This window comes from Vanellus vanellus (assembly GCF_965231255.1).
Source record: "Vanellus vanellus genome assembly, chromosome: 6".
Classification (NCBI taxonomy): Eukaryota; Metazoa; Chordata; class Aves; order Charadriiformes; family Charadriidae; genus Vanellus; species Vanellus vanellus.
The window spans coordinates 28,108,684-28,127,213 of NC_138911.1; the positions used below are offsets into that span (position 1 = coordinate 28,108,684).

Genomic DNA, 18,530 nt, shown 5'->3' on the forward strand with positions numbered 1-18,530 from the left:
CAGTCTTCAGTCCTACCCTTCTCAAGCCATGATGGAACGTGCTCTGATGGCCCAGTCCACTGAAGCAGCTTGTCCCTGTCTATTCCTGGTAGCCAAACTGGCTCATTACCCCTCTTTCCATTTTACATGCCTTTGTTTTTATGATCTACACGTGTCATTTTCTGGCTAAATGGAGTGTTGTCAGTATAGCCAGTTCTAGTTGCTGGATGGCAGGGTGCAGGAAAGCGTTGTGCTGTACAAAACACATTAGCTTCTTGGAGTAGAAGGAGAGTATCTGCATACGTAGAATCTGTTCCACTTCATCGTTCTTGCTTTTCAAGCTCGTACACTTCAGAAACCAAGCTAGTGCAGACCAGACAGCCGAGCTTGCTAGTGGTCCTTCACGGGCACAGTGTTTTCATTCACCTGCATTAATGCAGCATTTGGGAAGCACTGGCTTGCGGCCGTCCTAACTACATGCAGCCTTAGCAGCTCTTCAGCTTCTTACCTCACTGCAGGTAAAATGGATGGTATTGGAAGGGGACCTGAACTGAGGGATTTGTTACTTGTGTATTTGTTTTACTCTCATAATCTCTGGATTTTCATTTTCTTTTGTGCACTGTTGGTGTGGGGTTGGACAAACTCTGAAACATTTTAAGGAAGCTGTTTAAAAGTTTAATAAGGGAAAGAATTGTTTATTTGCATAAAGTTTTGTTTGCTTAATAAAAACAATAAACTTTTGATGCTGAAAGCCCATGTTCTTGCCAGTTTCCTGTTCCACCCTAGTGAGTTAAGATGATAGGTGAAGACCAGAAGAGTCCCAGTTGTCCTGCTTTCCAATGACTATACCACTTGTCCCCATCACTTTGTTTAATTAGTTTCAATAGAAGGACTGTGCAGCCCACTGAGTGACATGCAGATTCTCCTGGGGTCAGAATTTCTTCTGCTCCACAGCTGTGTGCCAGTCAGCCTATTAAACACTTAGGGTCACATACATGCATGTTTCTAGCAGCTGCTTACTCTTGCTGCTGGATTAGTGGTTTCTTGCAATGTCCTGTAAAGTGACATGTCTCCTTGGCCAGCTGTGCTGCTGCAGGGAGATTGAACATTTGTTTGAGCCTCCTTGGCTCTCCTGCCCTGTGTTGTCCAGTCAAGTAACCTGCTGTTATTGTTTCAGAGAGTTTTCAACGTTCTGTACCCAATGCCTGCCGACCAGAGAAGACATGTCAGCATAAACTCTGCTCGCTGGCTGCCTGAGCCAGGCCTGGGATTGGCATATGGCACCAACAAAGGGGACCTGGTGATTTGCCGACCAGAGTAAGTGGTTGCTTTACTTGGAGTTATAACTGCTTTGGCTGTTCTGTGCTTAGGGCAGTGGGGATAAGATGGCTTTTCACTGCCTGGGGCATTGTGCTTGAGGGACCCAAAAAGCCCAACTCCTAATACTCCTTTTGGACTGCCATGGTGTTTACCCTAGTCTCTTACAGTCAATGTTTGTTTTGCTGATTATAAACTTCTGAGACTGTTAGCTCATTTTATTTCCCATGTATTTTTAGGCTTTCTGGATCCTTTTGTTTCACATATGTTTAGTGCGGTGTCTCTCGGTCTCTCTGGATTTACAGATTTCTAAAACTTTCCAATGAGAACAGGAAATTTGAACTGTTAGTGATATGCTTGCTTTCCTCAGCTTTCACGGACCCTTTGGAGTCCACCAACCAGGTTGAAAGCTGCTGACCTAGACTTACCAAATACTTGTTACAGTATTCAAGCATGAGATTCTATGAACTGCCAAGATTTTTGTCATGATTATGAGCAAGCCAGTGAATTGTTTTGGTCCACACTTGAAAGCCCAATGATGTGATGTCTAGACTTCAGCTCTCTTATTTATACAGTGCCATGAAGGGTGTAACTGTCCCTTTGTAAACTTGCAATTAAACACAAGCTAGTTTAGATGTGGTGTGACACAGATGATGACTGAGCATCTTAGCAGTGAAACACATATTGCCTTCAGCATTCTTGGGGAGTCTCTGCACCATACTTTGAGACCCTTTTCTCCATTATGGTGTGCAAGTGCATCTTTTGGAGCAGTGTTTCTTTTATGCTTCAGGAACCAATTCAGGGATTTCACTGCTTCAGTTATTTTCTGGTACTAAATTACCTTGTTATTCTTTCGTGTTATGCTTCGCATGTTGAAGTTCCTTGTAACTTAAAAGCTGGCAGCTAGAAACTTGTAGCACTGCTGGTGATCTTACCTCTTGCATGTGGACTCCATTTGTTGTGCATGAGATCAGGCATGTGGTGCTTGAGGAGAGTCATATGGTCAGTATAGCACCACTATCTTAAATCAGAATAAATATATACAGTTGTAATAGTGACTAATTCAGTACAGCCTTCTGGTGAAATCTCTGGTTGGAATTCAGATTGGACCAATTTCAGCAGTACAGAATGCCAGTGCTCTTCAAACAGCCCTCTTGTTCTCTTGAGCATAATCTTTCATCAAGGCCTTATTTATACATGAAGTTCTACAATATATTATTATAGAATAAGCTATAATCACTCTCTTCCAGGATAAGTGGCTTTCTTCAAGAGTAGTTACTGTACTTTCTAAGCAGAAGAATTATTCAGGAATAATGGCTCTCTTCTCAAACTCTAAAGAGTTATTCTAAGTTGTTTTCAGTATAGAGAAGTGATAAGATCTAGTCTACAGATCACGGCTTATGAGATGAACTTGAATGAGAACCCAGGGAAATGAAGTCTCCCTGAGTGTGGACACTTTGACTGAACGTTGCAGAGTCGAGCTTGGTCTGGCTTGCCACACCCCCTGTTAGGTATCCATTCTGGTGTTTGCAGTAGCCCCAAGCTAAGTGGCATGTCTCTTCTTGGCACCTCACTAATTAAAGACAACAGGAACACTTTCATGGTATGTTATGGAAGCACTGTCAGTCCTCCTGCAGCATCTCTGTTAGACCTTCTTAGCTCACCATGTTGCTAGGGCACTCTTCTATCTCCTTACTTCTATCCCAGCAACAATCATCCACAATTCCAACAAAAATAAACTTTTTGTATACAAACATGAAACAAGGTGGCTGTAGAGGTGGGAGATTTATTGGTGGTTTGACAGACATGCTTCAACGGGTTTCCTACTGATGGATTAGAGTGACTGATGCTTCTAGTGACTGTTGCAGATCTCGTGTGGACTGGTGGGTTGTTTTTGGAGCAGGACACCTGATATGTGGTGTTCTCAACTGCACCATTTTATAGACCCAACAACAGTCAGAGTGACTTAAAAACCTCTGCATGAAGGTGTAGATATTCACCAAGCTGAATGACTTGCATTGAGGCTCTAACATCAGAACATACAAACGAGTGAGAGTCTATCAGAACAGAAGTGGCTCTGATCTGCCCCAGACGTACTTGGAAGATCAACATGTAGATGCCATCTCAGTAGTTCTTGGCTTAATAGACTTGGTTTCAGGTTGACATATCTGTTGACTTTGAGAAGTGAGAAAGATGAAAAATATTTGTGTAGTTTCCATACACAGTAATACAGATTAAGAGAAATATTAAATAAAGGATTCAGCAATTGATAGAGTACTATATGGGGGATAGCCTAGCAAATAGCAGGGATGAAGAAAACACTGTACTGCTGAAAACACCCCCACTGGTCTAATTTGGCAAAGGAAATTGGTCAGTAGCAAACAACTGAAATGGTTATAATTCCCTGGTCTTTTTTCTCATATACAATGAAGGTATTTGAAACCAAGTACTACAGGGATCAAACAGGTTGGAATAGCAGCTGTGCCTCAAATACAGGATGTTAAAAGCATGTGCTTAGGGAAAATGAGATGAGTAGACTGGAAGTACAAGCTGACCGAAAAAAAAAAAAAGGCATAACTTGAAGATCCATGGGCGCATAATGAGAGGCCATGCAAGTAGTCCTTCCAGAGTAACAAAGAAACAATAAAATCAAACGTTTTGGGCTGGATTACTAAGTTGGGGTAGCAATGATGGCAGTTTTTCCTCTCAAATGGAAATGGGGAAAGACAGGTTATGTTGGCAATCCATGATGTGAACTCGGTACACAGATTTATGGGTTAAGTTTTGAAGGAAAGGAAAATTAAAGCCATGGAAAGTGGGATCGAATGCATTATGACTTGACCAAACCATTCTATGATTCTATGGCTAAGGTGGAGTATAGCAGGTTGGATGCTATATGAATTTTATGTATTTATTTTTAATTAAAGGTTCAACTAAGGACTTACTCCAGGTCTAATACTTCTGCGTTTTAATAAGGCAGTTCCCATGTTGCAACTACAATAAATCTAGTTAACTTGTAAAGAATTAGGATTAGAACAAGATCTGATAAAGAGCAGATGAAAGCCTGGCTAAAGGAAAGAGTACAACATGGTTGAGTGCTGGACTCTGTTGCAAAAGAGGTCCTTGATGGACTTCTTTAAGAACCTGTTCTGTGGCTGGTTATTAATACTGTTTACACTAATGCCTTGTAAGGGTGCACTGAATAAATTTGCAGAGGATGTGACATTAGCCTTGTCATTGCAGAGAAAGATCAGAGAATTGCATAAGAGCTGGATTGCCTTGAAAGTGTCTGGAGCTGTAGAAATTGGATAGAATTTAATAGTACAAAGTGCACTTAGTGACTAATAACACTGAGCTCAGTAGTTAAAATGACAGAGGAGGAAAAAGACCCGAGGTTTTAGTTGATCGTAGATGATTGAGCCATCAATACGTGAGGCTGTAAAAACAACAGATTTAGTTCTAGGATGAGACACAAGATGCTCAACAGCACAGATAGTAACATTTTGCTATCACTGTAGAAGAAACTAATACATAAGCTGAAACAGTTGAAAATTCACATATCCGTATTCAGAACTGCCATTGAACTGGTAGAGTAGTCAAGAAAGAGCTGCTAGTGGGATCTGTGGAACATTTTTATCGAAGAAAACCTGCAGCTTGGGGTCTTCAGCAGGACTAAAAAGGAGGGCTAAGGAGGGGGTTTTATAGCCTTCCATAAATCTCCAGAAATTGAGAACTATTTAAATTCTTTTATTATTACTAGAGAACAAAGAGGTGTAAATTGACTATGGCTAGGTTGTGGCTGTGAACTAGAGAAAGGTGGACAACCAGCTGATTCTGCAATAGCCTGTACATTGGTTGGGTGGATGCAAGAGGCTTAGCTGTTCGGAGATGCAGCTTGGCTGGCTTGCAATGACTTGAATACTTGTGACTGGGGGTGGGGTTGGACTGCTGAGCCACGAAGCACTTTTTCAGTATTATAAACCCAAGTTCCATGTCTAAACAGGTGTTGACAAGTTGGCTCTCAGAGCTGTTGTGCTGTAGGGAGGTGAGATGGTGACAGCAGTGTTCATCCACACTTGGAAATGCACCTAATGGGCCTGAAAGAAGCCTGTAAGAAATTGGAATTCATAAGCCAGTACAGCAGCTATGAGTATAGAATAAAGGTTTTTATTAGCCAAAGATATAAACCCGAGCAGGGTTGCATTCTGGCTAGTAAATGAAATAAAGGACACTGAGTACCTGCTTCCTTAGATTTCAGGATGTCACCCAGCTCACTAAACTGGGCTATTAAAAAGCATTCATTTGTTTGCTCTGCTTTTTATGTGATTAAATTGGAAGAAACTTTTAATGTAATGTCAGGAAAGTTCCTCCTTTTCCGAACACTCAAAGGCTGACCATCTTACATTGTTTACTAATGTGCTAGTTTGAACATGCAGTATTACATACAGGCTTGTATTGAAAACCCAGAGATCCCAATTGTCAGTGAATAAATTTTACTCCAAGTAAGCATAACAAATAGCAAATGTGGTGGAGTTTGTGTTTGCTTGTCCTTCATCTGTACTTTTCTTTTGCTTGTTTAGCTGCTGGTTTCGTTTGCTTGCAAATAAATGAATTATCCATCTTAGAGCAGGTCTCTGACTTTGTGTACTTTTCCTGCTGAATTACTGTCCTTTTTGAGGAATGGACTGTGTGAAAGAACACAGGGAACTGGGCTCCTGTGGGACTAGAACCTAGCTTTTGGAAACACTCTGCAAGTAACCAACAGGACAAGCAACTTAACTTTTCACAAGTCTGGTCTACCATTTTTATTTGAAAAACTTATCAGCCACCATGTAAGAGAAGGAGTCACTGAGAGAAGGTTCATGGAAGTGACTGTTGGGCATAGAGCACAAGTGCATGAAGCTGATATGAAGAAAGGGCATCTGCAAATCTTGAAGATGCATAGAGCAATGAATGGAATTGAGTAGATCATAGGCAGTGTAAGTGGTTTCTGGGGATGTTTCATGTAAGTCTTGTTGCTTTTTTAACCAATTACTGTGATGACAGGCTGGAGCAAGGGTACTCAGGTCTGTGGTTCACAGGCAAGTCCTGCTGGTAAGACACTTGACCCTCAGATGTGGACTGGAAACAAGCTGCAGTCTGTATGAGGTTGTGACAGCCTATTCCTTTTTTGAGGGTCCTGTAGTTCACCCTTGTCATGGTTCAGTGTATAGATGGTTGCCAGTTGGTAGACTTGCATGCATATTAGATCATGAGTCTGCGATCTGCTTGCATATAGCTTCACATTACCATGTGGTAGTTTGTGCTTTTTGGATGTAAGATGAGTTTGTGTTCGTTCCAGAAGCATGGTATTGAAAGGCTCTGAGGCTGCCACGTTTTAAAGGGTAGGCACCATTGAGCTAAATCAAGACACTAAATTCCTGTCAGTAATGTTCATTGGGAGAGCTGTGACGCATGAAAACAGGAATCCCGTTAGGCACACTACTTGAGCTACTGTACTACACTTAGCAAATGAAATGAACTACCATGTACTACTCGCTGTGGCCTGGAGGTCTGTCACAGGAGGTGGTAGAATGGTGTGAATTCCCCCCACCCCTCTGCTGTCCTGCTACACACTGACTTTTCTGTGTGGCTGCTAGTGGGTTTTTTTAGCCTCCCCAAGGCTGCTTCTCCCCCACCGCAGGCTGCCTGACATCCTTGGTAACTGTGACCAGTGTTGATCCTCGCTAAAGTTTTGTACGTCTTTCTTGGCTCTGTGTAGTTCAAACTTTGATTCAGTTCCTGAATCTTTGTTTTTTGCAGCACGGAATGAAATCCACAGTGTCTCGTACAGTAGAAACACCTATACTGAATTAAAAAGGAATTTGGTTTTTAGTGCTCATAACCTTTCCTATCCTGTCACGTACTAACAAGAGCTTTCCCATTCACAAACACCCGTGGTGGGGCTTCTCAAACATTAATTGTCTTGTAGAACATGAACAGGTGAGACCAAAAGCGAGGAGGAGCAGACTGCATGCTGCTTATTGCCCTTTGCTGGCTTCTTTTGTGGAGGACTGCCGTGGGAGAAAAGCAGGGGGTCCAAATATCCGTTCTTCCTCATTTCATCTTGAGTGCTCTCCCCATGCTCAAGGGCAGGCTCTGGAAGAGCTCAGCACTCACGTACTTTTGAAAATACTAGTCCAAAAACCTCAGTGTTCTGAGAAAACTGTTTCAAGCCCAAGTACTCAAAGCACCTTGTCTAAGGGTAGCTGTGTAATGCCAGGCATCCACAAGATAGGCAGGATTTCTTCAGCAGACAGAGCCTCTGGTAATGGAATTAAAATATCCCCTGAAGATGTATCTGGTTCAGAGGCAGCATCCCTTGGAATTCTCTCATTGGGAGGTAGGTGTGGAGTGTGTCAAATTCATTCAGTGCTATGCAGTGTGCATATTTTAATTCGTTGTGGTGAGATCTGCCTCTAACATGAGATTATTCTGGGAAAATTCTCTTCACGATAAATTCCTATGCTTTGCAGAGGGTCATTGGAATTGTCTGCCCATTCCAATCCAGGGATTTTTCCTCTGAGAATTGCATATCCTCTCATCTAGTAATGGGGACAATGTGTCTGCATCTGGTTATCAGCGCTCATAAAGAGATAGTAATCTCTATCCAGCTGCCTGGTATGTCATGTCTCTGCTGGCTGGCTCCATTCCTCAGGCTCTTCAGCCTCTAGCAATGATGCCCCCAGCAGCATAAGCCCTGGTGCATTGTTTGCCTTTTAAGAATAGCTTCTGGAGGATGGAGTAAACAAAGAGACAGAAGGAGGAGCTGTCTTCCTTTGTGTGTAAGCGAGGGATGTTAGCAACCCTGCACAGGGAACTTTCTCACTGTTAACTGGGGCAGCTAGAGATACTGGTTACGTCTGAGTCCTCCCTGCAAATGGCCTCTTGAAAGGCAGCATCTGCACAGTGGTCTTTGACCATGGCCAAGTAAGCAGATGCAAGTCCTGGACTACTTCTGCCTGTTAGCAAGATACACTGAATTTTCTAAATGAGGGTAAAAGATTATTTCAATTGATAAAAGGGGGAATATGGCCAATTTTGCACTAAAGATATGTCCTGAAAGCTTGTATTTGGATTTTATTGTTCAGTTTTTTTCTTAAATGCCTGAAATTAATTATTTCCCAATTGTGCAGGGAAGCCTTAGGTATCCCGAGTGCCGAGAGGCTTAGTCATTGGCAGATGCAAGAGAAGTGGAGTGGTAAAGTGGGGGCTTAAAACAGTATCTCCATTCTGATATTGGTTTTTATTCCATTTCTATTTCTGTTTCTGTATGTGAATTTGATATCCAGGATGAATGATGGCATTAGGTGGAAGATGCCCTCATAAAATTCCACTTAATATGTCTATGAATCCTAGAGATAAATTTTGAGAGCTGCTTTAAGTCTTCAGTTATTAGCAAGTTCATTTCCTTCACCTGGTTCTTCAAGATATGCTGAAGCACTGACTAGTTAGTGACATTTATTCTCCACCATGAGAAAAGGAACTTGGTACAGAGCTTAGTGTTAAAGAAACTTAACCTGCTGCTTACCGGTTTCTGTACTACTTCACTGGGCTTCTGCAGGTCCTTACTGGTTCTCGTAATCGGTAGCAATCTTTTTAAAACCATGAAAACGTATTTTAAGAAGAGTTACCAAATGCTTCACTTCTATCTATTCAGATCACACCTGCTGCCTTTTCTTCCTTTACTTTTGTCTAATTCTGTCTACAAAAGCAATTAAATTTCATGCAAGCAATTATTTGACTTACTGCCTACGGCTCACTCTTTCATTGTTTTTAGATATCTTCCTTTTTTCTCTTTGTTATATTACTGTCTTTAAGGATTAAAGTTATGCTTAGGAGAGAGCAATTGTCAATTTAAGTATGGCTTTCTTTTTGAAAAATGCTGTTAAGTTGGCTTTTTTGGCCTTTTGTCACTTTCTGAGTTTTGTGTAACGTTAAATCAGGTGTGAATGGCTTAAAAAAGTTACCTTCTTAATTTTTTTTTATTTTATTTTCTTAATGAGTGTAACTGGCTGCTATGTCTGGCTTCTTTTCTTACTCCCTAATTGCATAAGTACCCTTGGATATGTTTTAAGTGGAGACTTCAGAGAGAAAATTCAGTATCCTGGCCACTTTGAGCCATTATTGATTTTTGTTCTTAGCCTCACTGATGAATAGACCTTTTTTCATTCCAGTACCATTTTTTTTCCTGTTTATTTTTAGAATGTCTTTTCCCTCTTTAGCAGCACCAGTCCATCCTGCTTTCTTATAACCTTTCTTTTCTCCACAAGTCTAAACTAGACCTTCCTTGTTCGGCTGTTTACTCCCTTGGCCTTCCAGTAAGATCATCTTTAATTTTCCAGTCTTTGATCCAGTTTATTTGTGGAGTTTTATTCCTTGTCCCTTATGCCTGTGTTTTCTAGCAGGACTGTAGTGAATGAATCTGGCTAGCAGATAAAACAGCCAACATTTTCTTCATTTTCTTTCCCTTTTTAAAATCCTCAAGCTATCTGATTCTGTAAATGGTCTCAACTCAATGTCTACAAACTCTGAGTAATAATTATGGTTTTGGGGGGGTTGTCTATTTTTTTTTTTCCATTTTTTTGAGCAAGTTTCCCCTGTGTGCTAAACAAAAAAACTTTTTAGTTGGCTAATTCCAAAGCTGCTAAAGATTAAAAATATAAAACTTGGCTTGCCCAGTAGATTGTACTGAGATCAGACCAAACTAAGGTCATGGTTCTGACTTTGGCAGTTTTGTGTGTGCACATAGCATTGTTCTATTAAAAAAAACAACAAACAACCACCATTGCTATGCTTGCTAATTTAAAATGTTTATTTTGAAGTTGATTTCTCCCATTATAAATGCATTTTCCTGGTTTAGTTGTTGGCATAAGATGTACAAAACAAGCCTACTTGGAAGTTGCCTTTGAATCAACGGTAAATATTAGTTTCTGCTAAAATGCTAGTGAAAGTTCAGAGAAGACTAAACAGTGACTTTGGCTCTCAAGACTTGTAGTAGTTTAAGATGTTTAAAACCTTAGAAGGCTTAAGCAATTTGCGCTCCCCCAAAGAATCCTAACATCCTAAATTGTCTAAGCCACTGGAAGAGCTGATAGATCATAAACAGCTTAAGATATTTTGAGGGTTCAAAGCTTATTTGCAGTATAGTCTGCCTGTAATCACTTTAAGCAATTAACAAGCCTTTAGGTTTTTAGAGGAATTTAAGCAAGTTATCCACCTTTAGAGCTTGGTTTAAGGTGATACCAAGCTAAATTGTTCTTATTTAAGGAACTTAAAGCTCTGCATTCTAGAATCCGTTATTTACCTTCCAGAGGGTCCTTACGTGCTACTTGGCATGGTTGAAGTCACGTAAGTGAAGGATATAATGGAATACTGGCAAGATTTTGAGTGAGAAGAAAATCAGTGAAAATTCAGGAAATCCTTATTTGGTTAATTTCTGCCTTTTATTCCAGGCTTTTTCACCTGGATGGTATGTTCTTATTCACATAAACATGCTTTTTTTTTTTTTTTTTTAATAGTGCTAAAACAACTGTGTAGTGCAGTATAACACATACAAAAGTCTTACCAGTGTTGTAGGAGCAAATATTAACTCTGGGCCCACCTTGCTTGAGTGTTTTGTCCATCTGCTTACAAATATTTTGCATTTAACAATGACCTCAGCACACCCCCTCCAAATTCAGATGTGTGTCTTCTACATGTCAAGGTAGCTGATGTCTAGTTACAACATTAATATTACAGGAGTCACGTTCAGGACTAGGATGGTGGTTATTGTTCTCTCAGGTATGAGTTAGAACTTCCTATGTCAAGCTGAGAGTAGTGTAAAAAAAAAAAAAAAAAAAAAAGCTCTGGGAAAAGCTGCTTTAAAAAACTGTTGTGGCATTTTGGTAGAAGAATTAGCATGGGCATGAAGGCTGTCTGTGAGGGACTTTTCTTGTCCTTATTCTCAACACAGGTTTTGGTGTGTAGCTTCATGGCCCTTAAGGGCAGCACTCTCAACCTCAATATTAGCTCTTGAGTCCCAAGATAATCGAACATCCAAACTTTCATACAAAACTCTCTCCTTTTGCTCTGTCATTGTCTTGGTGCTTAATTTCCATTTATCAGTCCTGTTGAATGTGTTGGAAGTCTGATTCTTAATTTTAGACTTTCTCCCTTGGAATACAAGACAAAGTCCTCTTAAGCTTTCTGTTGGTGTATCCTCCATGTCATGAGTCTGCTCATCTACTACATGCAAACTGCTAGACAGGCAGGTTACAAATGCTGACTCCTGGAATTCACTTGGGTTTTAGCTGTAGTGACCCTGTGGATCCAAAGAAGCCATCATGTTTGTGTTCTTCCTACTCTGTTAATATCTCCTTTCTCTCTCGCTTTGAGGTGTATCTAACATCTTAGCTGACAGATGACTCTCTTAGCTGCGACGTCACGTTTTTGCCCAGGGAAGATGACTGTTAGAGGTGTGCCTTCTGTCTAAATCTTATCCACTGGCTGCAAGAGCCTGGACTGTACCCAGCTTTAGTTGCCTACTGGTGGGCAGAACAAACATGTGCATGTTCATGCTGTTGAGACAGGCAAGTGTTATTAGCTATTAGTGCCTCCAGACTTATAAGGCTGACCTCATTTAAATGGTGTGAGTTTGAATAGAGCCTCTCCAAAAATCCTGCTATTTAACCTAGCTGGCAGGACTGCACAATCAAATAAACGGGGCCAGTCATCTTGCATAGTGTTCTGAGTCGAGTTGGCATCCTCCCTGAAGCAGACACATGGCTACCAGCTGCACCAAGCTGCTTGCTGTCCTGCTTCTGCAGCACCTTTGGCAATTCAAGTAGGTGTCAGTATGTGTTTCTGCATGGTTGCTGGTTTCCAGGCGGGCGAAACTTGCAGGATTCTGGAAAATTAGCGGGCTGTATCAGTATAGGGAGTAAAAATGCACCTCCTGCTATTTGCGGAGAAAGGGTGACCTTTCCATTGTTCCTCTGAATGTGATGAATAGGATAATTTCATACGTCACTTAAATGTCTGTGTGGTTGTTAATTGTAAACCGCAGATCTTGCGTTCTGTACAACTTGTTAGGATTTCTTAAAGTTGATCTCATGCTCTTCCCGTGGCTAGTCATACATGGACTGTGCTCTGAAATAGTCTGGTGTCAGTGAAGCTGCCACCTCTTCCTTGGTCAAGGGGAATTACTGCCCAGCAGAGCTACTCCAGGAGTCCCGTTTGCTGGTTCCATACAGTTTGCACTGCAGCCAATTTTCAGTTGGATTTGTCTCTGCACGTGGTTCATCGCCTGCACTAAAAGCTAAATATTTATGAAGTAGTGTGTTAGAAATGATTGTTTTCCTATCCAGGCAGCTGCTGGGAGTGCCAAACTTTGCCTTGTACTGACAATACCGTTGCCTAGCTAATCATGGGAGCCAGGGATGGGCTTGCTGTGCTGATCATCACACGCCGGCAGAAGAGATAATGAGCTGCTGACAAGGATGCATCTGGAATCCGGCCAAGCATTGCATGGCATGAGATACCAGCTTCTTCCTTCCCGAACAAGGACAATGGGTTCCTCCTCCTTAGCATAGTGTGACCTTGCTGTCTGTAGCTCGCTCTGTATTTCCTTGCCACAGTTTAAATGGGTTAAGAATGACAAGTTTACACAAAGGGAGGAAAGCACATCTTGGGGAATTCAAATCCTTTGTAAAATAACCTGATTTTGTATGCTTGCTCTTAGTGACCTTGAATGGACACTATATTTGAGAAATTTGCTTTAAAGAGTAATTTCTTTTGTGGAGAAAGCAAACCTCGGCAGCTTGAAAATCAGATATTCACCTAGCTGCGTGCTGCATGATGTCACTTTGCAGATAGTCTTCCCCATGCTGGGCTTGCCACACTCTTCATGGTAGTAATGGGGCTGTGCTGATATTTTTAGATGGCAGCAATGTCTTAATCAAAATTTAATTTAGTGCTGTAGCAGAGAAGTGTGCTGCTGTTGGGCCTTTCCACATGGCAGGATTTGAAGAAGGAGAGCAGTGCCATCTGCCCATTGCTTCTGCCTTCTTCAGTATTGGGGATGGTTTAAGTGAAAAGACAGTGTTATAAATGCCTTCCTGGACATGTATACCCTACTTGCAAATTATTTTTGTCTTGCCAGCTTGATGCTGAGCTGTATTGTGGGGTACAGTTGGGGAACTTTTGTCCTAATCCCTCCTCTTCAACTCCCAGTTTTGGATATGCCAGCAGGGGCTTACCCAGATGTCTGTGTGCTTTGTCAGGTTAATTTTCAAATGCTGGTTAAGCCAAGGCAGTAAATCATATTTCAGCTTTCTTGTCACGTGTGAATAATTTTGTCATTAATTCCTAGAGCTTGGTCCTAGTTTCTTCAGGGGGACATTCCTGAGCTGTGTAGGTAATACCTCCATGCAGAGGCTGTGCTGCCTAAGTTGCTGGCTCTTGGTACTTAACAGGCTTCAGTCTGAATCCTTATTTGACTTTCAGCAAAGCATGCAAATCTGTGCCCTTCGTCCTCTCCAAGCTTGTTAATAATGTGAGCTGGACACAGACGTGAAGGAAAAGTCCATCTCGGAACAGATCCCTGCTGGGAAAGCCGGGCTGTGAGCAGCTCTGCATTTAACAAAGCTAATGGAAATTTCCAGGGAGGGCTTAGAGAGCTTAGTGACAGCCATAAAAAGGAAGAAAATAAGAACTTGACTAAGTGGACTTCACTGTCCATGACTGACGCACTGTGGAGAATTGCAATTTTTCACCCTGAAGCCCTGGGCAACAAATGTCCTCCTTGCTGCATCTACATCCAAGTGGCAACATGCTCCGTGCTACACAGAGCTTCTACCTTACGCCTTGGAAAATGTAAAGTGCTTCCAGCGTTTCCATGTCTAGAGTTTGATGGAGCAAAAGTTAAATGCTTACATTACCTGAAAAATATTCATTTCTCCAGTGTAAGCTCTGCTTCTGTGAAATGAATAGTCAGGCCTTGATTTGCAAATCTCCTGGGAAACGTGCTGTGAAAGGCTTGCTAATTTACAAAATTCAAGCAATATTTTGCAATGAGCATTAAAAAACCTTTAGGCTCTCTGAAAAGGGAGAATGCACTGGTTTAAATAGGTGTGCTTAAACCAGTGCAAATCTTTAACTTAATTGAAAATCTGATTTAAACCAAGGTAATGGTGGTTGTCACACAGATCTTGTTGTGTACTTAAGTTGGTTTAAGGTGCGATTATGTGATCAAGTTTCTAATGCAGGCATGGTCTTAAAACTGACACTAAACCCATACAATAGCAGCATTTCTTTTATGAAATCTTTGCTTATTAAGTAGGGAAGTTACAAGTGTAGTATAAAAGATAGTGCCCAACCAGCTCCCTTTGTTAAGTTCACACATTTGTTTTTGCCACTGTACCTTGATGCAGTCTGAAACATCTCTTCTGTAGCCTCAAACAGTCATCCAAAAACTGGAAGACCTAATGGGGAGCAAGCTGGATATTGGTCTTAAGGCTGTGGAGAGGCAGATGAGATGCAGGTCAGAGAGATGCAGATGGATACAAAAGAGAACAAAGATTCTGCTGAGGGTTTTATTGCTTCAGGCCTTTTGCACGAGGTGGAGTTGGGAGAGACTAAGATGGTTAGTTGACCCCGGTGGGGGAAGAGTCTGCCGAAAGGTAGCTGTGAGGATGCTCATTGCTGCAGTAGGGAGTACCAAGTGTTTATTCTGAGCCACTTTTCTGGCCTTGCAGGGAGACAGGCGCAGTACAGACTAAAAAGCCAGGTTAAAGTGGTGCTGAGGATGTTGGAATCCCATCATGGCCAAGTTTAGTGACCTTGGCGTAAGCCTGTTCATCAGTGTTCTCAGAGTCAGCAACGGGAGTAGTGGCAACAGCTGTTATAGGTCTTCCTCCTGGGAAAGGAGAGCCAAGCCCTTGATTCTCTGGCAGTAAATGAGCAGCTAATAGGACCCTGGCAGTGAAACTCTGTTGATAAACGGCAGTATTTAAAACCAATGTCCAAAGTCATGTATTAAATGGAATGGCTATTGATTTCACCGTCCAGGGAAAGGTGCAAATCGACAGACTGGAGTTAGAACGGATTTTCCTATCCAGCAACCTGAGCATACAGTAGTGAGCCCCTGCAGAATGGGCAGGAGCAGGGATGGGAGTTTTTAACCTGGTGTACTGTGCATCAGCCTGGTGCCATCATGCTTTTGTAGAAGTGAGATGAATCAGACCCGTGTGTGCGCGTGCAGGAACTGAACTTTCTGTGTAGTACAAGAACACAGTGTTTGGGGGAAGAGGGGAAACACAGTGTTGCCAACTCACATTTTGGCCTAGGGAAAGCTTTGCATTCTTCTAGTTTCTAGAGCTGGGAGCTGGCAAAGATGAGTAGGGCACACAGAACCTTGGCGAGGAATACCAGTTGTGTAGGTGGCTGTGGGGACCACACCTGTACTTTGGAAAACGTGAAGTGTGGAAGGAGGGGGAAAAGAGCATGGGTCATTTTAGCTTTGTTGGGTAATAGCTGCAGATACCAAGCAAACTAGGCTTTTTCTGGAAATTTTGCCTACCAGGTCAGAAAGTCTCGCTTGCCTAGGGAGTGTGCAGCTTTGCAGACAGCAAAGTGTGACAGCTAAGCCTCGGTATACTAGGCAGGGGATGGAGCAGCCAGAGGGACTGGCATGGTTTTAGTGACAGGTTACCATCTGTCAGTAAACTCTGAAGCCTTTGTAAATCAGCATCTCCCTGGCAGCTGCTTTCATGGGGTATAATGCAGCACAGGGCTAGCTCAGCACAAAAAAAGAAAGTGATGACTGATTACTTCCTATAGACTCTGTGCATGTTTTTGTTGACCTAATTTTCTCCAGGTTTTGCCCTCGGTCCCAAGCTGGTGTGCTGTCACCCCAGCAGCCTAGCCCAAAGCCTCCAGCACACACAGCTCTCCCATTGCAGCACATCTGACCTGCAGCGTCCTCTAAGCTGGGGTTCTTGCCAGTTCTTCTGAGGCATCTCATTACAGGGGACAACAGCTTTTATATATACATAAAACACCATGTTTGTGCCCGAGCCATAACCAGCTACCAACTACTTGCCCTGAATCCTTCCTTCAGATTGTGGGACTACCCTTAGTTCATGCTCTGAGACTGCCTGCGGTGTGACACAAGTCCAGCTCTTCAGATGCAATTCCCTTCTGTCTGGACGGGAACTTTTTTTTTTTTTTTTAAACTCGCTTTGTGACCACTGTGCAGCACTGTTAACTGTTCACCTAACACTATCGGGGCAAATCTGCAGTCCAGCAGCCGTGTGGCAGTACACAGCACCATTTCAAAACTCCCAGACCAGCTCACAGGTTGCTGGTGTGTCACCATGGCATGGCAGAACACTGTACAGAAAGTCTCTTCCACGGCAGTGCAGCCTGTAGTGCTTCTGCAGGTGGGATACAGCAGTAGGTGGGAAATCCCCATACTGCCTTGGACTGCACAGTGCGTGCCAGTCCTCTGACATTTCTGTATGGCACAGAGTAAGCTGGATTAACTCTTATTCTCTTCTAGTCTAACAGCTTTTGGGCCTTAGAAATAGCGTGAGATGCACTTACAGAGTTACAGTGGTTTAGTTTCTGTGATTGCTCATAGTCTTCAGTAGTAATGTAATGATTAGCAATACGTTGTTAACCTTGCCTGTTCCTGTGTCATAATTAGCCAGCCCTGGCTTCACGTGTCTTTTTGGGAGATACACTGTGAAAGATTGCCAGAGCATTGGCTGTTCTGTTAAATTTAATAGCATTAGCTGTAAAATTCAAGTTTTGGACTTTTTGGACACACAGGTAGTTGATCCTGTACAAACTCTTTTGTGGAAACTTACTAAAATATCCTCTACATCTGCCCGTGCTCCACAGTGACTGTCAGTGAGAGGGCTGTATAGAGATTTATTTGTAGGTAGAATGAGAACCATTTGCAAAGAAACTAAATGTCAGATAAGAGCAGTGTTATACTCAGCGTTACCTAGTGCAGGAAATGCTGGCAGGCACCACAAAGAGAATTGGCCTTCCCATTCCAATTCTTTGTTTAGTCACTTGGAGTTAGGGTAACCTGATTTTATACACACAGTTGTATGTCTTCATTTCCTGAAAATCTCTCTGCTCCTGTTGCTGTGCCTCGGTGCTAATATTGAATTGAAATGAATGGAATATTCCAGACCAACCTGGGTAATACAGTGCTCCATGTTTGCAAGGCTGTTTATGGTGATGAGCCCTTTTAACAAAAACATGAACTGAGCTAGATCTGCAGTTTCTGTAGGGCAGGAATCAACACTGTCCTTCGTGTTGTGGGGACATAATGTGCGCTGGCTGGAATAGTGTGCTGCCATACTAATATTTTTTCCTTCTTTGGTGTTTCAAGGGCCTTAAACTCTGGAGTTGAGTACCACTGGGACCAGCTGAATGAGAACGTCTTCGCTGTGCATTCCAGCAGCAGGAGCACTGAACGGCCCGGGTGAGTCTCCTGGGTATGGGTTAGAGAGACGTGACCCTTTCTGGTGCTTTTGTTACATCTGACAGCACCGCTTCTTCTTCTTCGATTCCTTAGTACTGGCAGCTTTAATTACAGTTTTTTCCACCTCTGACACTGCCTAGTTGGGCCACCAGATCTGATTCCAGGAAATGACATTCAGTGCTCCAAAGTGCTGCCAGTGATTGTAAAGTACATGTGTCATCCATGGCCTTGGTAACACCCTTGAGCAAGCTGCAGGAGGAACATGTGGGGCTTGATGCATCAAAACACCATGCAAAGTAAATTGCCTTTGGAGCATAACTGAAGAACGGGGGATTTCACAGAGATGGGTGCAAATCCATTGGGCGGTCCTGGTGACTGATTTTCATCCCTTTTGGTTTCTAGTCATGGGACAGTTGTTTCTCAGCAGTAAACTCTAAAAATAAAGCTAAATCCCTTGACAGCCCTATTGGCTGCTTCATCCAGTCTGTCTGGTGATGCACGCATTAGTTATTCTAAACACAAGGGTGATGCTGCAGTCCCTTGCTGATTGTCCTAGTGAAGAGTACTTCTCCTTAAGCCAGCTGTTCTCAGCAAGAGAGTGGCAGTCTTGTTTCTGAATTGTGAGCTCCAGGATCCCAAGGAAGTTGTGAGTTGGTGTACAGGGCAATCAATGTCTGTGCTGTCCTACAGCCTTGGACTGATAGAGACTGAAAAA

The 18,530-nt window shown here is 42.4% G+C and overlaps 1 protein-coding gene across 1 annotated transcript in view; it reads left to right on the forward strand.

Moving 5' to 3' along the window:
- The window catches only part of AMBRA1 (autophagy and beclin 1 regulator 1), a 137,453-nt gene that overhangs the window by 108,040 nt on the left and 10,883 nt on the right, over positions 1 to 18,530 (forward strand). The window contains exons 15-16 of the mRNA XM_082484831.1: positions 1,157 to 1,296; positions 17,723 to 17,815. Coding sequence (XP_082340957.1) covers positions 1,157 to 1,296; positions 17,723 to 17,815 — 233 coding nt within the window. The remainder of the gene's footprint in view (positions 1 to 1,156; positions 1,297 to 17,722; positions 17,816 to 18,530) is intronic.